Raw genomic sequence first — 18,282 nt, 5'->3', positions numbered from 1 at the left:
ATGCCACAGAAACTTGTAAGACTAAATGTGGCAAAAGGCTGTGGGCATCTGCAATAGATTTGGTCGGTTGGTATCATTATGCAGAAACATTAATTATGCGTCTCTGGATGTAAGAGCTCTGGCTCTGATATACAGTTGCCAAGGAGGGTTGACTGATACGACTTGTAGCCGATCTGACAGTGAGCAGAGAGGCAGTTGGCTTCTGCCCTCATTGCTCCCTGTGCCTCCCTCTAAAAGTTGTGATCTCCCGGAAGAAACCTTCCCGGTTTTAATGTGTATGAATATGACTAAGCATGCAGTGATTTATAATAATAATTAGCATTTATTATAGCACTTACTATAATGTGCCACAATGTGACAAGCATTTTTCTAAACCTTTAGATATATTAAATGTATTAACACATTTAACCTTCCCAGTAACTCTGTAAGGTAGATACTTTTATTTTCTCCACTTTACAGATGAGGAGTCAGAGGCCCAGAAAACATAAAATCACTTGCCCCAAATCACACAGGTTTTTTGTTTTTTATTTTTTTTACATCTTTATTGGAGTATAATTGCTTTACAATGGTGTGTTAGTTTCTGCTTTATAACAAAGTGAATCAGTTATACATATACATAATCACACAGTTTTAAGTGGCAGAACTGGGATTCAAAACGTAGAAAGTCTAGTTCTAGAGTCTGTTCTTTTTAAGATGCCTGTTATGGAGGAAAAAAAAACAAAAAAAAAACTTAGATTCAACTCTTGAGAAGCTTTTATTCCAGGAGAGCTGTGATAAAGATGAAGCCTGTCGAAGATATAATAAGCATTAAACACAGAGATATGTTTAGCTGTTTACACTACAGACGACTAAAAGATTCCTAACATTGTGGCCATGAGTGGGCGTTGTTATTGGAGTTCCAAGTTTGGATATGGTGAAATCATCATCTCTTCTCCTTTCTAATTATACATGAAGGCTTCATGGAGATTAGCCTTGATGAGCTCTCTGTGTTGTTCTACATGCCAGGTGTTTGGCCTGGTGTAAGCAGTGATTCTTAATCAGGGGTGTGCTTCCCAGTCTCATGTGAAGCCTTCTGAAAGCATAGAGGCCTGCAGCTCTGCACGTGCTTGTTAACGTCTCCGTAGGTAATGCTGATATGCAGTCCCAGAAGAGGACTTAAAGTGGACATGGGGGACTTCCCTGGCAGCCCAGTGGTTAAGACTCCGTGCTTTCACTGCACGGGTGTGGTGGGTTCGATCCCTGGTCAGGGAACTAAGATCCCACATGCCATGGGGTGTGGCCAAAAAATAAAATAAATAAGTAAGTAAGTGGCCATGGTATATATGGGTAGTTTTATGTAATATACCACTCTAAAACTTAATGGTTTTAAACAACCGTGATTTATTATTTCTCATGGTTTTGTGTTGGCCTGGGCTCACTCCCTGGCAGGTCAGCTGGGAGCTGGGTTTTTCTCTCCCTGTGATCTTACATCCTCAAGGGGGCTAGACTAGGCTTCTTCATGTGTTGGAGGAGGTATTCCAAGAGGGTAAATCCCAGTGCACAGATGCTTGTTAAACCTCTGCTTGTGTCACATTTGCTGATGTCTCCTTGGCCAAAGCAAGTCACACGCCCAAGCCTAGAATCAGCGTATACAGGGACTACACAGGTTGTGGACACTGGCAAACATGATTCATTGGGATAATTGTTATAACTACTACAGATGTAAACATCTGACTAAAATTAGCTCAATGAAAGGGCATTTATTATAAGCGCTTAGATCGCATAAAACCGGGGGGAAAACCGTATAACCTTCATTCTTGTCCTCTGCCATTATGATATACCTACCGACTTGATCAGTTGGAGTTTCCTCAAATCTGTTCATTTGCTCGGTAGATGTTACTTGAGCACCAACTATATGCTAAGCACTAGTGAAATGCAGTGAACAAAACAAAACAAATTCCTGCCCTGTGGGGCTTATAATCTGGTGGTGGCAGTGGTGGGGTGGGCAGGTGTGGTGGTGATGGAGACAGGCAGTTTAAATAAAATAGGGAAGGGAAATAGGGAGTTGCAGGGGGCTGGGGGGTGGCGATTTTAGATAGGGTGCCCAGGGAAGGCCTCATGAGAAGTGACATTTGGGAAGGGTCAAGACAAAGAGTACGTCTGATTGGTTCAGGCCAGTGTAATGCTTGATTGCTTTGTGCTTGGATGTGTCTCCCAGATCTGTCCATAGTGGAGTGGGTAAGAGGGAGAGGGAGATGGTACAAGATGGGCAGGAGGAGGCAGTGACCAGTGTATCGGATACAGTGGTGGTACTTCGTGAGTTCTGTGCTGGCTTCTCTTGACTGGCTTTGGGGTGTGGGTACAGGATGGAGAGACGAGACGTGTGTTGACTACCTAATGCATGCTGAGCGTTGAAAAGCATATTTCACTTAAGCCTCTCTACAGCCTTGTGAAGAAACTAATATTATTCCTGCCTTGGGAGACTCTGAGTGGTCAAGTAACAACTTAGATCAAAGAAGGGAAGAGTCAAGAAGGAAATTCAAGTATGAAGAAATGAAAGGAGTCCTTGAGTGTTATAATAGATTTAATGCCAGAAGAGGACATGAGTTAAATGATACATTAACTGCTTAGAAGATTTTGTCACATATATGTCTCTTACCTTCAGTGCCTTTACCTATCTTTTCTGTGTTTTTGTTTTCTGACAGGAATGGGTAACTGCCACTGACATCAGAGTAACACTCAATCGCCTGAACACTTTTGGGGATGAAGTGTTTAATGACCCCAAAGTTCTCAAATCCTATTATTATGCAATCTCTGATTTCGCTGTGGGTGGTAGGTAAGTAAACCATGAAATAACCTTGAAAGCGATTGGAGCTTTGGTGTAGAAGTGAAGGTAGCAACTTGTTTACAACTGTATTAGTAATGTTTTTTGGACCTCATTATCCTGGAAACAAAGTAATTAGGTTTTCTAAAACCTTGTCAGATCAACACATTAGTGAATTCTTATTGAACATTTAAGCGCAAAGCTCTATGATAGGCACTGTGACGCTACTGAGGAAGTGCAAGTCTGACATTCACTTACTGAGAAGGACCTGACCTTCTAGGATCCTACAGGTGAATGGGGCAGGCGATGTATGAATATGCGAAAAGTTAAATACTGGTACCATCAAGCGTTTTAGATAAAGAGATGTCATATGTCAGAGAATAGTTACAGGACTGTCAGGCTAGAGAAACAGATGGAATCTAAGCTGGGCGTCGAAGAATAGGTAGGGTTTAGATAAGGAGAGAGGATGTCTGGGTTGGGTGCAGGAGGGTTGAGTGCATGTCATGAGCAAAAGTTTAGAGTTGGAAGCGTTTAAACCTCCTTGACTTAAGGAAAATCTTATATGAATTTGTGGAGTTGTAAACCAGAGAGTTTGGTAGCCAGAGACCTTAGACAGTGAGCCAAGAATCTTGGACTTACCTCCCCTTGTAATAGACTATGAAGTCTCAAGAGCAGAAGCATTATTTTTGTATGCAGTGTTCCTGGTATGGGATTGATGCTCAGTGAAAGTTGATGGAAACTGTAACCAATGAGAAATCATGTACTTTTTTGGTGTTAGGGCTATGATTTCAACACAGTAGATTAGGAAGATTAGCTGCAGGCAAGGTAACAGTAGAATATGATCGAGAGAATTTATATTCCTGTTATTATGCTGTCATCGAGGTGTTAGGTGACACCAAATACCTGACATTAAGGTGGTGACAGCAGAATGGAAAGAAACATTTAGGTGCATTTTATGAAGGAAGAATTATCAGGATTTTAGTCAAAGGTGATTTTGAAGGTTTAGTGACCAGGAGAATGGTGGTATCATTAACAGAATAAACGGAGATGAGCTCATGTGGGAAGGTGGTGAGTTTAGTTGTAGAATGTTAAGTTTTAAGTCGTGGAGGACATCTAAATTTGTGCAGCAGTCAAGGACAGGAGCTTGGGAGAAAGAGGCACCTGGAGATATACATTTGGGATTCATCCTGGTGCACTGTAGGTGTTTCAGAAGTGTTTGAGTGTATTATTAGGTGGTGCTTGAAGCTGTGGAACTGACTGCCATCTTTAAAGAGTGAGTGAGGGTAACGGCTCTGCACCAGAGTGCGTGTTAGTATTCATGGGGATTTCCATGAGTCCTTAGTTTATGGTAGTACCTGCATCTAGAGGCTCCTTCAAGGATTCTTGCCCCAAACAACCCGAGGGAATGTCAGTCTACCGGAGATCCATATGGTGGTGTGGTATCTGTCTCTCACTGTCTTCAGATCAAATACTTTAAAATCATGATGGCAGATAACTGCTGAAATTTATTGACTTGTTATATGCCTGTACAGTCCTGGGCACATACATGTAGCAACCTCTTGATCTTCTCAATAACTCTATGAAATAGGTATTATCATCCTCCCTCTTTTACAGGTAAGGCACCGAGTTTAAGTTCCATTGGTAAGTCACAGAGCAAGGTTTCGAACCCAGGCAGCCTGGCCTTGGAGTCCATGTTCTTCTTAACCACTACACTTGGCTGGCTCTTGAGATGTACACATTTCACTTCAGGAAATGGTCCTACAGATGTCCTCAGAAATTGTTGGGGACTTTCTTCTCATGTCTGGTTAATGCCCCATCCCCTGTTAAATAAAGCTACCTTTTTTTTTGTCTTGTTTGATTTTTCTTCATACCTGAAAACACACAGTCATTACTTAATCTTGCTCAGTTCCTCAGTTTACAGTTTTGAGTGGTAAACTCAAAAACATCCTGAGGTGGTTTTCAGTTCTCTGTGTACATCCTTTTTCTGCATCCGTTTCAGGGCTTCATAGGTGTTTCATTCTTTTAAGGGTCTCTTCTCTCCCCAGGTGTAAATGTAACGGACATGCAAGCGAGTGCGTGAAGAATGAATTTGACAAGCTGGTGTGTAATTGCAAACATAATACTTATGGCGTAGACTGTGAGAAGTGCCTTCCTTTCTTCAATGACCGGCCGTGGAGGAGGGCGACTGCTGAGAGTGCCAGCGAATGCCTGCGTGAGTGCCCCTTGGTGTTCGTCTGCTAAATTGTCTTGAGGACTTCAGAGGTGGGAGAAGGAATGGGTGACTTCCTTTGATTCCTCCTTGAAAGGAAAAGCCTGGAAGGCAGAGCTTCTTCCCTAATTTGAGAGTGTAGAACAATAACCTGCATGCACGTCAAAGGAAAATCATAGATGCGGGCAATTGGCCACAAACGTAAACTGTGCTGGTTTTATGTTTCCTTCATGAACACACATAACAGAATGGGAGCAGCATCTTCAAGGTTTGGCCTTTGCTTAGCTCTAAATACTGGGCTGGGGTTGCCTACTCTAAAATATGGTTTCTCCAGTCTTTTCTTTGTTGCCCTTTAAAATATTCTTGCTTTCAATGCTCATTTATTTGAACAGCCAGGATTGTTGATGAACATTGGTCAGGTGTGATGAGTTCTAGACTAAGACTGCTATTCGATGGATTATTTATCAAAATTATTTTTTCTTTATCTCACTAAAGAGCACAATGGGGAGGATTTCCTACTTCCGTCATGCAGAGGTGGGTGGCTCTGGGAAGAAGAGTAGAGCCTAGTATTCTTAGGAAGAGGTAAAATGAAAAAGATTACACATTGTTTATTCCTTCATAATGTCTAGGTTTATTCTGAAGAGATAGAGAAAGGAATCTCAGGAGAAAAATCATGAAACCATGTAGTCATGATTTGCCAAGGACTTGAAAGTGAGAAACTTTTAAAGCAGCAACATTTTCTTATGTCCTTATAAATATTCCTTATCGTATCCTCTTGGTAATAAAGGGAATAAGAAGGAAGACACTCTGAACTTGCAGGAATTATTGGCAGAAACCTTGAAAAAGGACCAATATCTTGACTCATGACTGTTTCCATTAGCTGCCTACAGCAGATTTTCTTATTCAACTTTTCTTTTCTCAACAAATTCCTGATTTTCAGATAAATTTTACAGCCTGCTCTAGCATTCCTAAGCACTTTCACTTCTTTCATTCTTTTACTGAACTGTAATATCCAGTGTTGGAAACCACATGATAAAGGCTGATAAAAGAAAAAATGAAATACTCCTAAGGTGTGACATCTAAATAAATGTACACATGTGTTTGAAAAGTAATCTGCTTAATGATGTCATATGTTGAGTCTATCCAGGAACATTATGGGAAAAAAACAATTGTAACATTATATCCAGCTTCTCACTAGCAAGTGAACAGAATACAGTAGCTAACAGACTTTGATAAGGAGCTAAGTCAATTTGCTTTCCTCTTTGGTCCCTTCAGGCACCATGGCCCGTCAGAGAGAGAAGTTTCTGGAGGTGTGACGGTACTACAGTATTGTCAGGGTGCTGGAGCTAGGGAAGAGAGAATGACAGCTGCCTTCTCTCTTACCAGCTGATGATGAGGGAGCCACAGCATCTGCTTTTAGCAGTGGGTTAGGACAGCATAGACATGGGGATTGTTCTGCCTCACGGTCTCTAAGCACCAGACCATTTAGGTGCCGTGAGCTGGGCTGATTGCGAGATAATCTAGGGAGACTTGAGGGAAGAGAAATAGCTGATGAAGAAGGGAATGGGAGCTTCCAGAGTTACTTAACTCTAATTCTTGGTGCCAGCGATTCAAGCTTCTAAAAAGTTTTCAAATATAGTACCGTAAAAGAACTGATTGTAAAGGCAAGGAGGAGAAAAAAAACATATTCAAATTTTTTTAAACAGCAATCTCCTGCTCTATCTGTAATCAAATAAAATTTTATTTTTATTTAGTGTCTGTACTTGGAGCAGAGTCAGTAATTTGGAAAAAATCATCTTAGTATAAATATAATAAAGATTTTCAGTGACTACAGATACTCGTCATGTAGGGAATAGAGCTACTTAACAGATGACCCATTTGGCACTGTGGCTTCCCAGCAGATGGAGGCATCTATGGATCTAGATTTCCCTTCTTGTGGATTTACTTTCTTGTGGATCTATAGATTTCCTGCTTCTTTTGAAAGAGGCACTAATTTTTACCCATGTGTCTCAAGATTACTCCAGTCTGGGTATGCAAGTAATCTGGCATTTTAGAAGTTGGTGTCTAATGTATTTGAATTGTCTGAGCCCTGAAAAGTTAACATAAATTGAAGCCTACATATAAATTGGCCCCTTGTGCTTGGACTTGGTATTAGAATGAAGGATAAAGGTTCAGAAAAATTGTAATTTGACTTGGCTTTTGTTTGTATGTGTACAACTATGCAGAGATTCCTAAGTACAAGGATTACTTATATTTTATGATGGTACTATTTTTGATAAGGATGAACATTACTTAGTAAGCTGTTAACCTGACGGTATGAACCCTTTATAGACAGACACACAGTTTTCGTTTTTGTTTTTGAATGAACAGTGCATCTGGCGGTCGTTCGTAATCTGCCACCACCTGTTTGTCAGAGATGTGGGGAATTATGGTTTTGTTTTCTCTGAGTCTTTTAAAATGCTGTTTGTAAAGGAACATGGATCTGACTTAACGTTTTGGCCAACAGCCTGTGACTGCAATGGCCGATCGCAGGAATGCTACTTTGACTCTGAACTGTACCGCTCCACGGGCCATGGTGGCCACTGTACCAACTGCCAGGATAACACGGACGGCGCCAACTGTGAGAGGTGCCGGGAGAATTTCTTCCGCCTTGGGAACAGAGAAGCCTGCTCTCCCTGCCACTGTAGTCCTGTTGGTAAGTGACGGGCAGAGTCTGCTTCATTGTGATGGTTGGAAGACAAAATGAGCATTCCCTGTACCCCCAGAACATAAAGCTTTGTTCCCTAGGGATTTGCACAGCTTAAGTACAGGAGAGTGGACATTGTTATAACATGTAAATGATTTAGGATCTGCCTCTACTCTCTTTAACCAGGTTGGGCCTTCAGATGATTTTCTGGTGTGTATAAAAATGTGGGGTTGGCCTGAGTAATGGTTCTGTAAATAATTAGCAATAAGATCATCAAGACCATTTGAACTTTGACTGTAAAAGGTTAGCTTCTTCGTGAGTTCTTCCTTGTTAATGATTTTGTTTAGTCTAACCTCCTTGGAGGGCTGAACTCTTTCAGCACATTGGTGTGTGTTCAGAGGAGCAGAGTGCTCTTCGTCTGTTGTGCTTTTTCAGGAGTTTGAACTTTATTTTTGTTATTCATGCCTGTATATACTTAAATTCTAGACACAGGCCATAAGGAGCCTGTGCTCGTCCACAGAGCAGTGACTGGTTTTGTGTACGGTTTACCATTGGGTACAGAGTGATTCGTTAGTGTTTTTCAGCAGTTATGAGTGGATTCATCTTAGGGTGTATGTCTGGAAAGTTTAAAAGTCATGGCTTAAAGGGGTATGATTTTGAGAGTGTTCTGATTTAAAATTTGATCTTTATTCTCTTGGTTACCATCTAGATACTGAAAAACAATCTGCATTCTGGTTTTCAGGCATTGTTTTTAGTTACCAACCTTCTTTCTTTGAGACATTCATTTTACTTACCTAACTGGTGGTTGACACTGAGCACTTTAAATTTCAGGTTCTCTCAGTACACAGTGTGATAGCTATGGCAGATGTAGCTGTAAGCCTGGAGTGATGGGGGACAAATGCGACCGTTGCCAGCCTGGGTACCATTCTCTTACTGAGGCTGGATGCAGGTAAGATTTTTCAAGGGGGCAGAATCCAAATGTAGCTGATTCTTTTTTTTTTTTTTTTTTGTGGAATGCGGGCCTCTCACTGCTGTGGCCTCTCCCGTTGCGGAGCACAGGCTCCGGACACGCAGGCTCAGCAGCCATGGCTCACGGGCCCAGCCGCTCCGCGGCATATGGGATCCTCCCGGACCAGGGCACAAACCCGTGTCCCCTGCATCGGCAGGCAGACTCTCGAACACTGCGCCACCAGGGAAGCCCAAATGTAGCTGATTCTTAATAATAGATGTTGTAGCTAATCTGCAGCCATATAAACATTTTCCCCCCATGATACTTGTAAACCAAGATTTAAGGCTTCTCGCTGTCTTCTCGCTGTAATGATGATCCAGGATTGTTCTGTACAGAGGTGAAGCAGAGTTTTCAATGTCTAAATGTGATGGTTATCCTTGACTGAAATCAAATCCAAATATAAAGACGACTTTAGGATTCATTTTGCTCTTTCTATTCCTTTTTAAAAAAGGAATTCCTTTTTTAAAAATCTGTTAACATATAAAACAAAAGATTGACTTTGAGTGGAATTTCTTTATCTTTTCTCTTATTTCATTGTTTTCCTCCATTTTCCATCCAATAGGCCATGCTCTTGTAATCCTTCTGGCAGCACAGACGAATGTAATTTTGAAACAGGAAGATGTGTTTGCAAAGACAATGTCGAAGGCTTCAATTGTGAGAGGTAGCTCATTTTTTCTCTAGCCGTATTGTATTTTCTCTGTTATCATATTTCAAGTACAATGAATACCTGATTGTATCTTAATCTCTTTCAGATGCAAACCTGGATTTTTTAATCTGGAATCATCTAATCCTATGGGTTGCACACCTTGCTTCTGCTTTGGGCATTCTTCTGTCTGTACAAATGCTGTCGGCTACAGTGTTTATTCCATAACCTCTACCTTTCAGACAGGTAAAGTAGACCTTTCCTTCTGTCCTCTAGAATCGTGAGACTAGACTTACAGTGTTAAAAAGTCAGTAGCTCTTTGAGCACCTTTTGACGGTATCAGCACTTTGTTTTTTAATGTATGTGATTTTTGTTTGGCTTTTTAATTTAATGAAAGTATATATAAATGGTTTTAGAATTTACCAAATTAAGTATAAACTATTATATAAAATAGTTTAGCTTGAGGGGTATAGCATATATAGGTACTGTTATAGCCTCCATTTATTAAAAAACTTTCATTGATGACTTGCTATGTATTTTGTGGTATATAGAGGACCTGAATTCAGGACATTTACAAAGTAACGGCATTTGTGTTCCATCCTCTGCTTGCAGATGAGGATGGGTGGCGTGTGGAACAAAGGGATGGCTCTGAAGCATCATTTGAGTGGTCCTCTGAGAGGCAAGATATCGCTGTCATTTCAGATAGCTACTTTCCTAGGTACTTCATTGCCCCCGGTAAGTAAGGCTAGGAAGCGGTCTGGCTTGGCGTATGCCCGTTTATTCTTACGCTCACATTCTTGCTCACCATTGTGTCTGCCTTCCAGCAAAGTTCTTGGGCAAGCAGGTGTTGAGTTATGGTCAGAACTTCTCCTTCTCCTTTCGAGTGGACAGGCGAGACACTCGCCTCTCTGCAGAAGACCTGGTGCTTGAGGGAGCTGGCCTAAGAGTGTCTGTGCCCTTGATCGCTCAGGGCAATTCCTATCCGAGTGAGACCACTGTGAAATATGTCTTCAGGTAAGACAGTTCTGTTTTTAAAATCTGACTTGACCAGAATTATAAAAGTGGTTTCTTTGTCAAAGCTCACCAGGCCTCAAGGTGTGTGTCGAAGAAAAACTTCTGGCTTCTCAAGGTGGCTTTGTAAAAGGGAACTTTCCCTTTGTTGACGTGTACCTTTTCCAGTTGTACTGTCAAACCAACAGACTCATCTCTGACCTGGTTAGATTGGCAGAGCAGTGCATTGTTGGTGGCATAAATGAGTAAGAAATGCTTTCTCAGCACCCAGAATTGTCCTTACAGAGGTTAATGTGGCCCTTCCTTTTTCTCTAGGCTCCATGAAGCAACAGATTACCCTTGGAGGCCTACTCTTACCCCTTTTGAATTTCAGAAACTCCTAAACAATTTGACCTCTATCAAGATCCGTGGGACATATAGCGAGAGAAGTAAGTTATGATATAATTTAAGAGAATCATTTAAGATGATTAGATAAAAGGATCCATAATCAAAAGTTTATCTCTAAAGTCCTAACACTATAACACTGATCCTAAAGAAGTGGTATAAACTGCCTCATCATACATGAATTATGTATAAAAATAATGCATTTTAAAACTACTTTTAAGGACCTGGAGAAAATTAGCCAAAATTAGTAAATAGTATTGTTTTATAATAAATAAGCCTATTGAGGTTACATTATCTATAATTAGAATCTTCTAAGAATCCCAAATACAATTCTGCTGGCTCACATTGCTTAACCTTTGTTTCTTTTTATTTCTTGCTTATGTAACTATCAAGCCCTTTTAACTAAATTGGCTAAATTATGAAAAATTAAAAATGACTGAATGAACATTTGTTATAATTTTAAATTTAAAAAGCTGTTTTTAAGCATTTCTTTAAATTTTTTTCCTATAATTTTTTTTTTTTTTTTTTAATGAGGACCTATTTCTATAGAAAGGTAAAGCTGTCTGGGGGAAGAGGAATCAGAGTGGTGGTGTGGCATTGAAAGTGGCATCAGCAGCTTGGATGTGTTGATTTTTGAGATGCCTGCATGAATATCCAGATGAAAATGTCTTATAAGTAGTTAGAAATATGGATGGGGCTTACGAAGAAGTTGAGACTGGAGATCTAGAATCAAAGGGTTGTCACCGTATGGGTAATCATTTTTAAACTTGGAAATATAACAAAAAAATACAGAAAGAGAAAAGAAGATGCAATCCTGGAAACAGTTATTTAAGGACCATGACCTGAGACTTGAGAGAAAAAGAATTTTAAGGAAGAGGAACAATTAACAGGTTTAGGAAGATAGTACAATTGGATTTTGGTATTGGGTAACTGAAGAATCATTGGTGAGGGTTTTTGTTTGTTTGTTTGTTTGTTTTTTTAAGAAGTGTTGGGCTTCCCTGGTGGCGCAGTGGTTTGAGAGTCCGCCTGCTGATGCAGGGGACACGGGTTCGTGCCCCAGTCCGGGAAGATCCCACATGCCGCGGAGCGGCTAGGCCCGTGAGCCATGGCCGCTGAGCCTGCGCGTCCGGAGCCTGTGCTCTGCAACGGGAGAGGCCACGACAGTAAGAGGCCTGTGTACCGCAGGAAAAAAAAAAAAAAAAAAGTGTTGAAACTGAAGTTAGATTGCAGTGATTTAATTAAGTAAATTAGATCACAAATTAAGTAAATTCAAAGGTGAAGAAGTAAAATACAGATTATTCTTTTAAGAAGTTCGGCTGTGAGAGAAGGAAAAGAGAGGGACTGGACTCTAATTAGGGAGTAGGGACAGATCGAAGAAAGAGTACTTTTAGGATGGGGAGGCTTAAGAATGTTTGAAGTTGGAAGCACGTTAACAGTGGAGATGTCTCTCATGATCTAATGTTGAAAAAACCCATAAATGTAGTAAAAGTTAACTAAATTCAAGGCAGAAATAGAAGAGCTGTCCTTTAGCCTCAGGTCATCAGTTTCTAAGGATTATATAAACAGCAAGTGATATTTCATAGCATGGGGAAATACACTTGAAAGATAAGAGTGCAAGAGACAGGAGTGGAATGGAAATTAAAGGGAAATATGATGATACAATCAAAACCTGCCTCTTCCATAGGATGTTCCTGCTGAGTCTGTCATGTGCACTGTTAGGTTGGATGAACCATTGGGCTAAGCCAATATAAGGCTTCCTCTATTTTTATTTTCTTCTGGAAACGGGAAAGCATTATGATATACGGCATAACAGCTTTGGAATAATTACATATTTGTCAAAGTAGCCCTGATTATTAGAACTTGTTTACTTATTTTTTCTGTTTTATGCAGGGCAAAAAATATAATTTGAGTGGTACTTGTCGACAGGTGCCTTCCCTGCTTTCTTATCCTTGAGCTCTAATGATCAGTGCCTGATTTTGTGGGAAAAGAACAAAAACACGGCTTAATGGCTGTAGCCTTAAACTTGTTATTTCCACATTCTTCCTTTTATCTTTTCTTGCCCCAGATTATTGCCCAGTGCTTTTCATTTTTCACATTGGTGATTGGGAGGACTGTAAAATCCAACAAATCTGTGTGTGTGTGTGTGTGTGTGTGTGTGTGTGTGTGTTTAAAAAATGAATTTTGCTCTACCACCATTCCAGATACTTAGCACCAGGTAGCACATAATTGTTCTACATGCTATTTTCTGGTTATCTTCTCCAACAGATGAATTAAACTGATGGTTGATTGTCTCTGAAATTTTGGGTGTGGTTACCCCTTAGCATTATTGACTTTGCAAGAAGTTTTGGAATACGAAAGCCAGTTCAGTGATCCTCTTCTCCACATCATACACAGGTGCTGGATATTTGGATGATGTCACCCTGGCAAGCGCTCGTCCCGGGCCTGGGGTCCCTGCGACTTGGGTGGAGTCCTGCACCTGTCCTGTGGGATACGGAGGGCAGTTTTGTGAGATGTGCCTCTCCGGTTACAGAAGAGAAACTCCGAGTCTTGGACCATACAGTCCATGTGTGCTTTGTACCTGCAATGGGCACAGTGAGACCTGTGACCCTGAGACAGGTGAGAAGATGACCTTTGGGGGCTGCTAGACCTAAATTCTCTTTAGCAGGTGGTTGGAAATGCTCATTGTCTTATTTGCTTATACACTCACCTGTTTTCTCACACCTGCTCTCCAAATAGGTGTTTGTAACTGCAGAGAGAATACAGCCGGGCCCCACTGTGAGAAATGCAGTGACGGGTACTATGGCGATTCAACCGTGGGCACCTCCTCTGATTGCCAGCCCTGTCCGTGTCCTGGGGGCTCCAGTTGTGCTGTTGTCCCTAAGACACAGGAGGTGGTGTGCACCAACTGTCCTACTGGCACCACTGGTAAGTCTGCTCTATCCACAGAAACACCTTGGGAAGAAGGACTTTGGAGGTTTTTGGATTTTCTTGTTTGGTTCCATGGTTAGTTTTCCTAGTAGGCAAAAGTTTTGTAGGAAACAGGTTTATTATGGATTTGTAAAATGCATATCAATTACTAATAGTAGCTAACATATTTATGGCCAGGTGCTTTTCTAAGCACTTTAACATATACTGCCTCATTAATCCTCACAACCCTCTGAGATAGCTTCTTGCATTATCCTCAGGTTACTGCTAAGAAAACTGAGGCACAGAGACATTAAGTTACATGTCCAAGGCTACATGGCTATAGTCATTGGAGCAGCTGGAATTTCAACCCAGGCATTCTGGCTCCAAAGAGGAGGATCACTACAATATACTCTCCCTTACAAGACGCGAATCAAAACTTGAGTTTTAGTTTGTGAGGCTGCCCTGGGATTCTTGGTGTAAAGTGGTAATTTTAAAATTCTTTAAATTCTTTATCTAAATAGTCCTTTCAGTGTATCAGGGCCCGTCGCATTTAGTTGGGGAAAAAAATATTTGTAGAGCTTTGGATAAGACCTCTGTTCCCATTCTCTGAGATTCTTTCTTTTTGATAAGAACATAAGACTAGATCTTTCCTGGCTACTCAAGGAGTTGCCTGTGCTGATTCACAGAGGAGACGGGGGCTCACTGTTGACCGTTCCCCTTTCTTCCACTGACTTTAGCCTCCACGTAATGGAGAGGTTCTGGCCAGGCTTCTGATACAGACTTTGACTCCATTACAAGCTCTTTGTTCAAAAGATACTGCTAGAGAGCATGAACATAAGTAGAAAAACCAAAACACTGAGCTCATAATCTGTATCTCTCATGTCTCATCAAAACATTCTTTAATCATTGGGAAACATTAAAACACTCCACCTTCCTTCCACTTCTCCCCTGACCGCACATCGAGCACAAGGGCAGTGCCACACAGGGAGAGCCAATCATTTGCTTAAGGTAGTTGAAAAAATAAGGAGTAGAAGTTAGTGTAGAATTTCATATTTTTGACTCTTTTCTCCTTTTTTTTTAAGAAAACAGTGGCCCAACAGAGTCTCTTAGAGATAGACTTCTCCAGCCTCATTCCCCACCACCCACCGCTGCACTTGTACCCTCTGCTCCTGCCCTCCTGGGCTCAGGTGTGCCCGACTCTGGCCTGCCACGTCCTGTTCTCTTTCTTTAGAGTGCTTACCCGACTCTCTCACTTTTCTTAGCCAACTCCTGTCTGTTCTGTGGGTTGAGTTGAAACATCACTTCCCCAGGATGGTTTTCCTCAATGAACCCTCCCTGCTGTACCCAGGTTCTTAGGACCTTTTACTCTGCTGCCACAGAGTATAGTAAGTATCCCTCGTTCAGTGTCTACTCTCAGAAGTACTTAATAGAGCATTTTGATAAGAGATCCCTCTACTGATTCTGTTGTTTCACTGGACAGTAAACTAAACAGTTAGGCATTGTGGAGTCGTTCTCATATCTATACTAAATAGTACAAATGGTGAAGTAAAATTATTCGGGATGCTTATAGAGAGATGGAGTATCATATAGGAGATTTTAGGAAATGTTATACACATATTAGTCACTAATCAGATTTGTGAAATATACAGTTGACCCTTGAACAACACAGGTTTGAACTGAATGGGTCCACTTGTATGAGATTTTTTCAATAGTAAATACTACAGTACTACAATCCACAGTTGGTTGAATCCATGGATGTGGAATTGCAAATTCAGAGGAGCCGTAGAAGGTGGGGGCTGGATGACTATAAGTTGTATAAGGATTTATGACTGTGCAGAGGGATCAGTCCACCCCTGCATTGTTCAAGGGTCAGCTGTATTTGTTTTGTTAGTTATCACCTGGATTGAAGGAAATGATCTGTAGCAGTTCTTGAGGATGTTAATTAGGATGTAGAAGTCTGCATGAAAACAGCACAGACCCTGTGAAAAATAATGCCGTCAGTCTTTTTTTTTTAGCTGTGTTGGGTCTTCACTGCGTGCAGGCTTTCTCTAGTTGCGGTGCGCGGGCTTCTCATTGCAGTGGCTTCTCTTGTTGCAGAGCACGGGCTCTAGGTGCGCGGGCTTCAGTAGTTGCAGCATGTGGGCTCTAAGGGCGCGTGGGCTTCAGTAGTTGTGGCTCGCGGGCTCTAGAGCGCAGGCTCAGTAGTTGTGGCGCACGGGCTTAGTTGCTCCGCAGCCTGTGGGATCTTCCCAGACCAGGGATCGAACCTGTGTCCCCTGCATTGGCAGGTGGATTCTTAACCACTGAGCCACCAGGGAAGTCCAATGCCATCACTCTTTATTTTCCTATATCCTGCTTTACTTCTTTTCATAGCACTTTTTAGCCACTTGATATTTTTATGTGTATTCATTTGTTGATTACCTATCTTCCCCCTCCACCTCCAGTTTAAGCTCCTTGAGAGCAGGAACTTTTGTCTGTTTAATTCACTTTTGTGTCCCTAACACCCAGAATAGTGTTTGGCACATGTGTTTGTTGAATGAATGCAAGTATCTATTGAATAAATGAATAGAGGTTGCAGATACAAAGTAAGATGTTCCTCATTTAGAAAATTGTTGAAGAATATGAATAACTGCTGATAGTCATTGAAATCTTCATGTGTGAAATGCTTCTGCATTTAATTTAATACTTTAAACAATCTTTTTAGGTAAATTAAAAATAATAATCATTTTTTCAACAAAATTTTTTGAGTGCATGGCTTTGGAACATGAAGATGAATAAAGGAGGGTCCCTAATCTTCAGGGTCTAAAACTGTGGAGCAAAGCACAGATCATTTTAATACAGTGTGGTTAGTTCAGATAAAGGAACACACACAAGAGTGCTAAAGGAGAAGAAAGGAAGACGCCACTCCCAGTATGGGAGGGATAATAAGGAAAACCAAGACTAAGAGAAGTCTATAATTTGCCCGAAGTCATATAAGTAGTACAGCCTGGACTTGAACCTACATCCTAGGCTCTGAGACAGAGGGGTAGACTAGCTGTAGCTGTGGAAGATATTTTGCAATGAGAGCTTTTCATGGGCTATCATGTAGCTCTGTTGTAAGTTTTCTAGCAGATTTTTTAATTGAGTTTTATTCAGAACAGGTTTTAAGACTTTTTAAATATGGATCGTATCTAGACTAGCTAAACTACCTGATGAAAAAGCAGAACTGAAATGGTGTCTTAATCCTAATCTGGAGAAGGATCTTGGGTGTGGGTCTGGAAACTATTGAATATTTGCCTCAGAGGCAAGAAGGGCCCCTAGCTTCCTGTCCTCTCTTAACATCCTGTTTCTTCGTGTCCTCCTCCTCCCCCAGCCACATTTTCTGTTACCTCATCAGTGGTCTCTGTTTGCCAGATGCAGTGGTCAGTTTTCAGTCCTTATCTGACCTGGTCTCTCAGCAGCACTGGACACTGTTCACTACTCACTTTGCTCCACACATTTTCTCCTGTTGCTTTTTGTGATACTTCCCTCACCTTGGTTTTCTTCTACTTTTCTTCTCTTCTCTTGGATCTCCTTTGATCACTTCTGTTTCTCAACCTAGGGCTTTCATGTTAGCTTTATCTATATTCTCTCCTTAGGTGAACAAATCTCATCTTTAGGCTTCAAAAGCCCCTCTGTGCCTACAACTGCAAAATCCATGTCTTCAGCCCCGACCTCACTCTCTTGAGTACCAGCTACCTACTTGCTGTCTCCACTTGGATGGTGGGCTGGAGGCCTTCCATCTGCCCCTCCATATCCATTCTTTATCCTTCTCCACCCTGATGAGGCCTGCATGTACTACATCACATGGCCACCTCCATTTGAGTGCAGGTGGTGGGAAGCACGTAGGAGATCAGAGAGAGAGAGGAAGGAGAGTGAGGGCAGAGTATGTATTCCAAGGCCCCCTCTCTGTAGGGTCCTTGTGGTTTGGTGACCTTAATCAAAGTTACCAGCTCTTGGCAGGTGACCTTCTCCAAACAGCCCTTTTTAAGAAAGTTAGAAACTATTAGGTTCTGGTAACTGCTCCCTCCACCTCCCCTCTGAGGCCAAGGTTCTGGAGCCCTGCAGTTACTATCCCAGGTGCTATGCTCTACTTGTGGTTTCTCAACACTATCCCCTTCCTTCTATGGGTAGTATGTTTTATTAACTCTCCTCAAGTCTTTTTTTAATTATCTGTCTTTTCTTTGATGTTTTGAAATGCCATTTTTATCATGTTCTAATTTCTTAATATACTAATATCCCATGAATTTTTAATCACTGGAAAATTATTCTTGAAAAAATGCTCACCAGTGTGTGACACTGCATAGGATGGTGCTGTATATAAACATTTTAGTCAGAGTTCCCTACCATTTCTCAAAAGAGAATAGTTTGATATAAGGAAGTTAAACTAAATATTAATAGGGACATAATTTTCATTTTTTTGTTGTTTTTTGTTTATTTATGTTTATTTTCTTATTAGTCATCCATTTTATACACATCAGTGTATACATGTCAGTCCTAATCTCCCAATTCATCACACCACCACCACCACCACCACCACCCCCACCCCCACCGCTTTCCCCCCTTGGTGTCCATACGTTTGTTCTCTACATCTGTGTCTCAACTTCTGCTC

The 18,282-nt window shown here is 41.2% G+C and overlaps 1 protein-coding gene across 1 annotated transcript in view; it reads left to right on the top strand.

The window, feature by feature from the left end:
* LAMC1 (laminin subunit gamma 1) overlaps positions 1–18,282 on the top strand; it is a 123,733-nt gene that overhangs the window by 75,404 nt on the left and 30,047 nt on the right. Inside the window, exons 3-13 of the mRNA XM_030849192.3 lie at positions 2,685–2,815; positions 4,849–5,015; positions 7,519–7,707; positions 8,530–8,647; positions 9,270–9,368; positions 9,460–9,596; positions 9,963–10,085; positions 10,175–10,364; positions 10,677–10,789; positions 13,140–13,361; positions 13,482–13,670. Coding sequence (XP_030705052.1) covers positions 2,685–2,815; positions 4,849–5,015; positions 7,519–7,707; positions 8,530–8,647; positions 9,270–9,368; positions 9,460–9,596; positions 9,963–10,085; positions 10,175–10,364; positions 10,677–10,789; positions 13,140–13,361; positions 13,482–13,670 — 1,678 coding nt within the window. The remainder of the gene's footprint in view (positions 1–2,684; positions 2,816–4,848; positions 5,016–7,518; positions 7,708–8,529; positions 8,648–9,269; positions 9,369–9,459; positions 9,597–9,962; positions 10,086–10,174; positions 10,365–10,676; positions 10,790–13,139; positions 13,362–13,481; positions 13,671–18,282) is intronic.

This window comes from Globicephala melas, chromosome 1 (genome assembly GCF_963455315.2).
Source record: "Globicephala melas chromosome 1, mGloMel1.2, whole genome shotgun sequence".
Taxonomy (NCBI): Eukaryota; Metazoa; Chordata; class Mammalia; order Artiodactyla; family Delphinidae; genus Globicephala; species Globicephala melas.
Note: the sequence above shows the minus strand (reverse complement) of the source record. Positions and strands in the feature narration are given on the sequence as shown.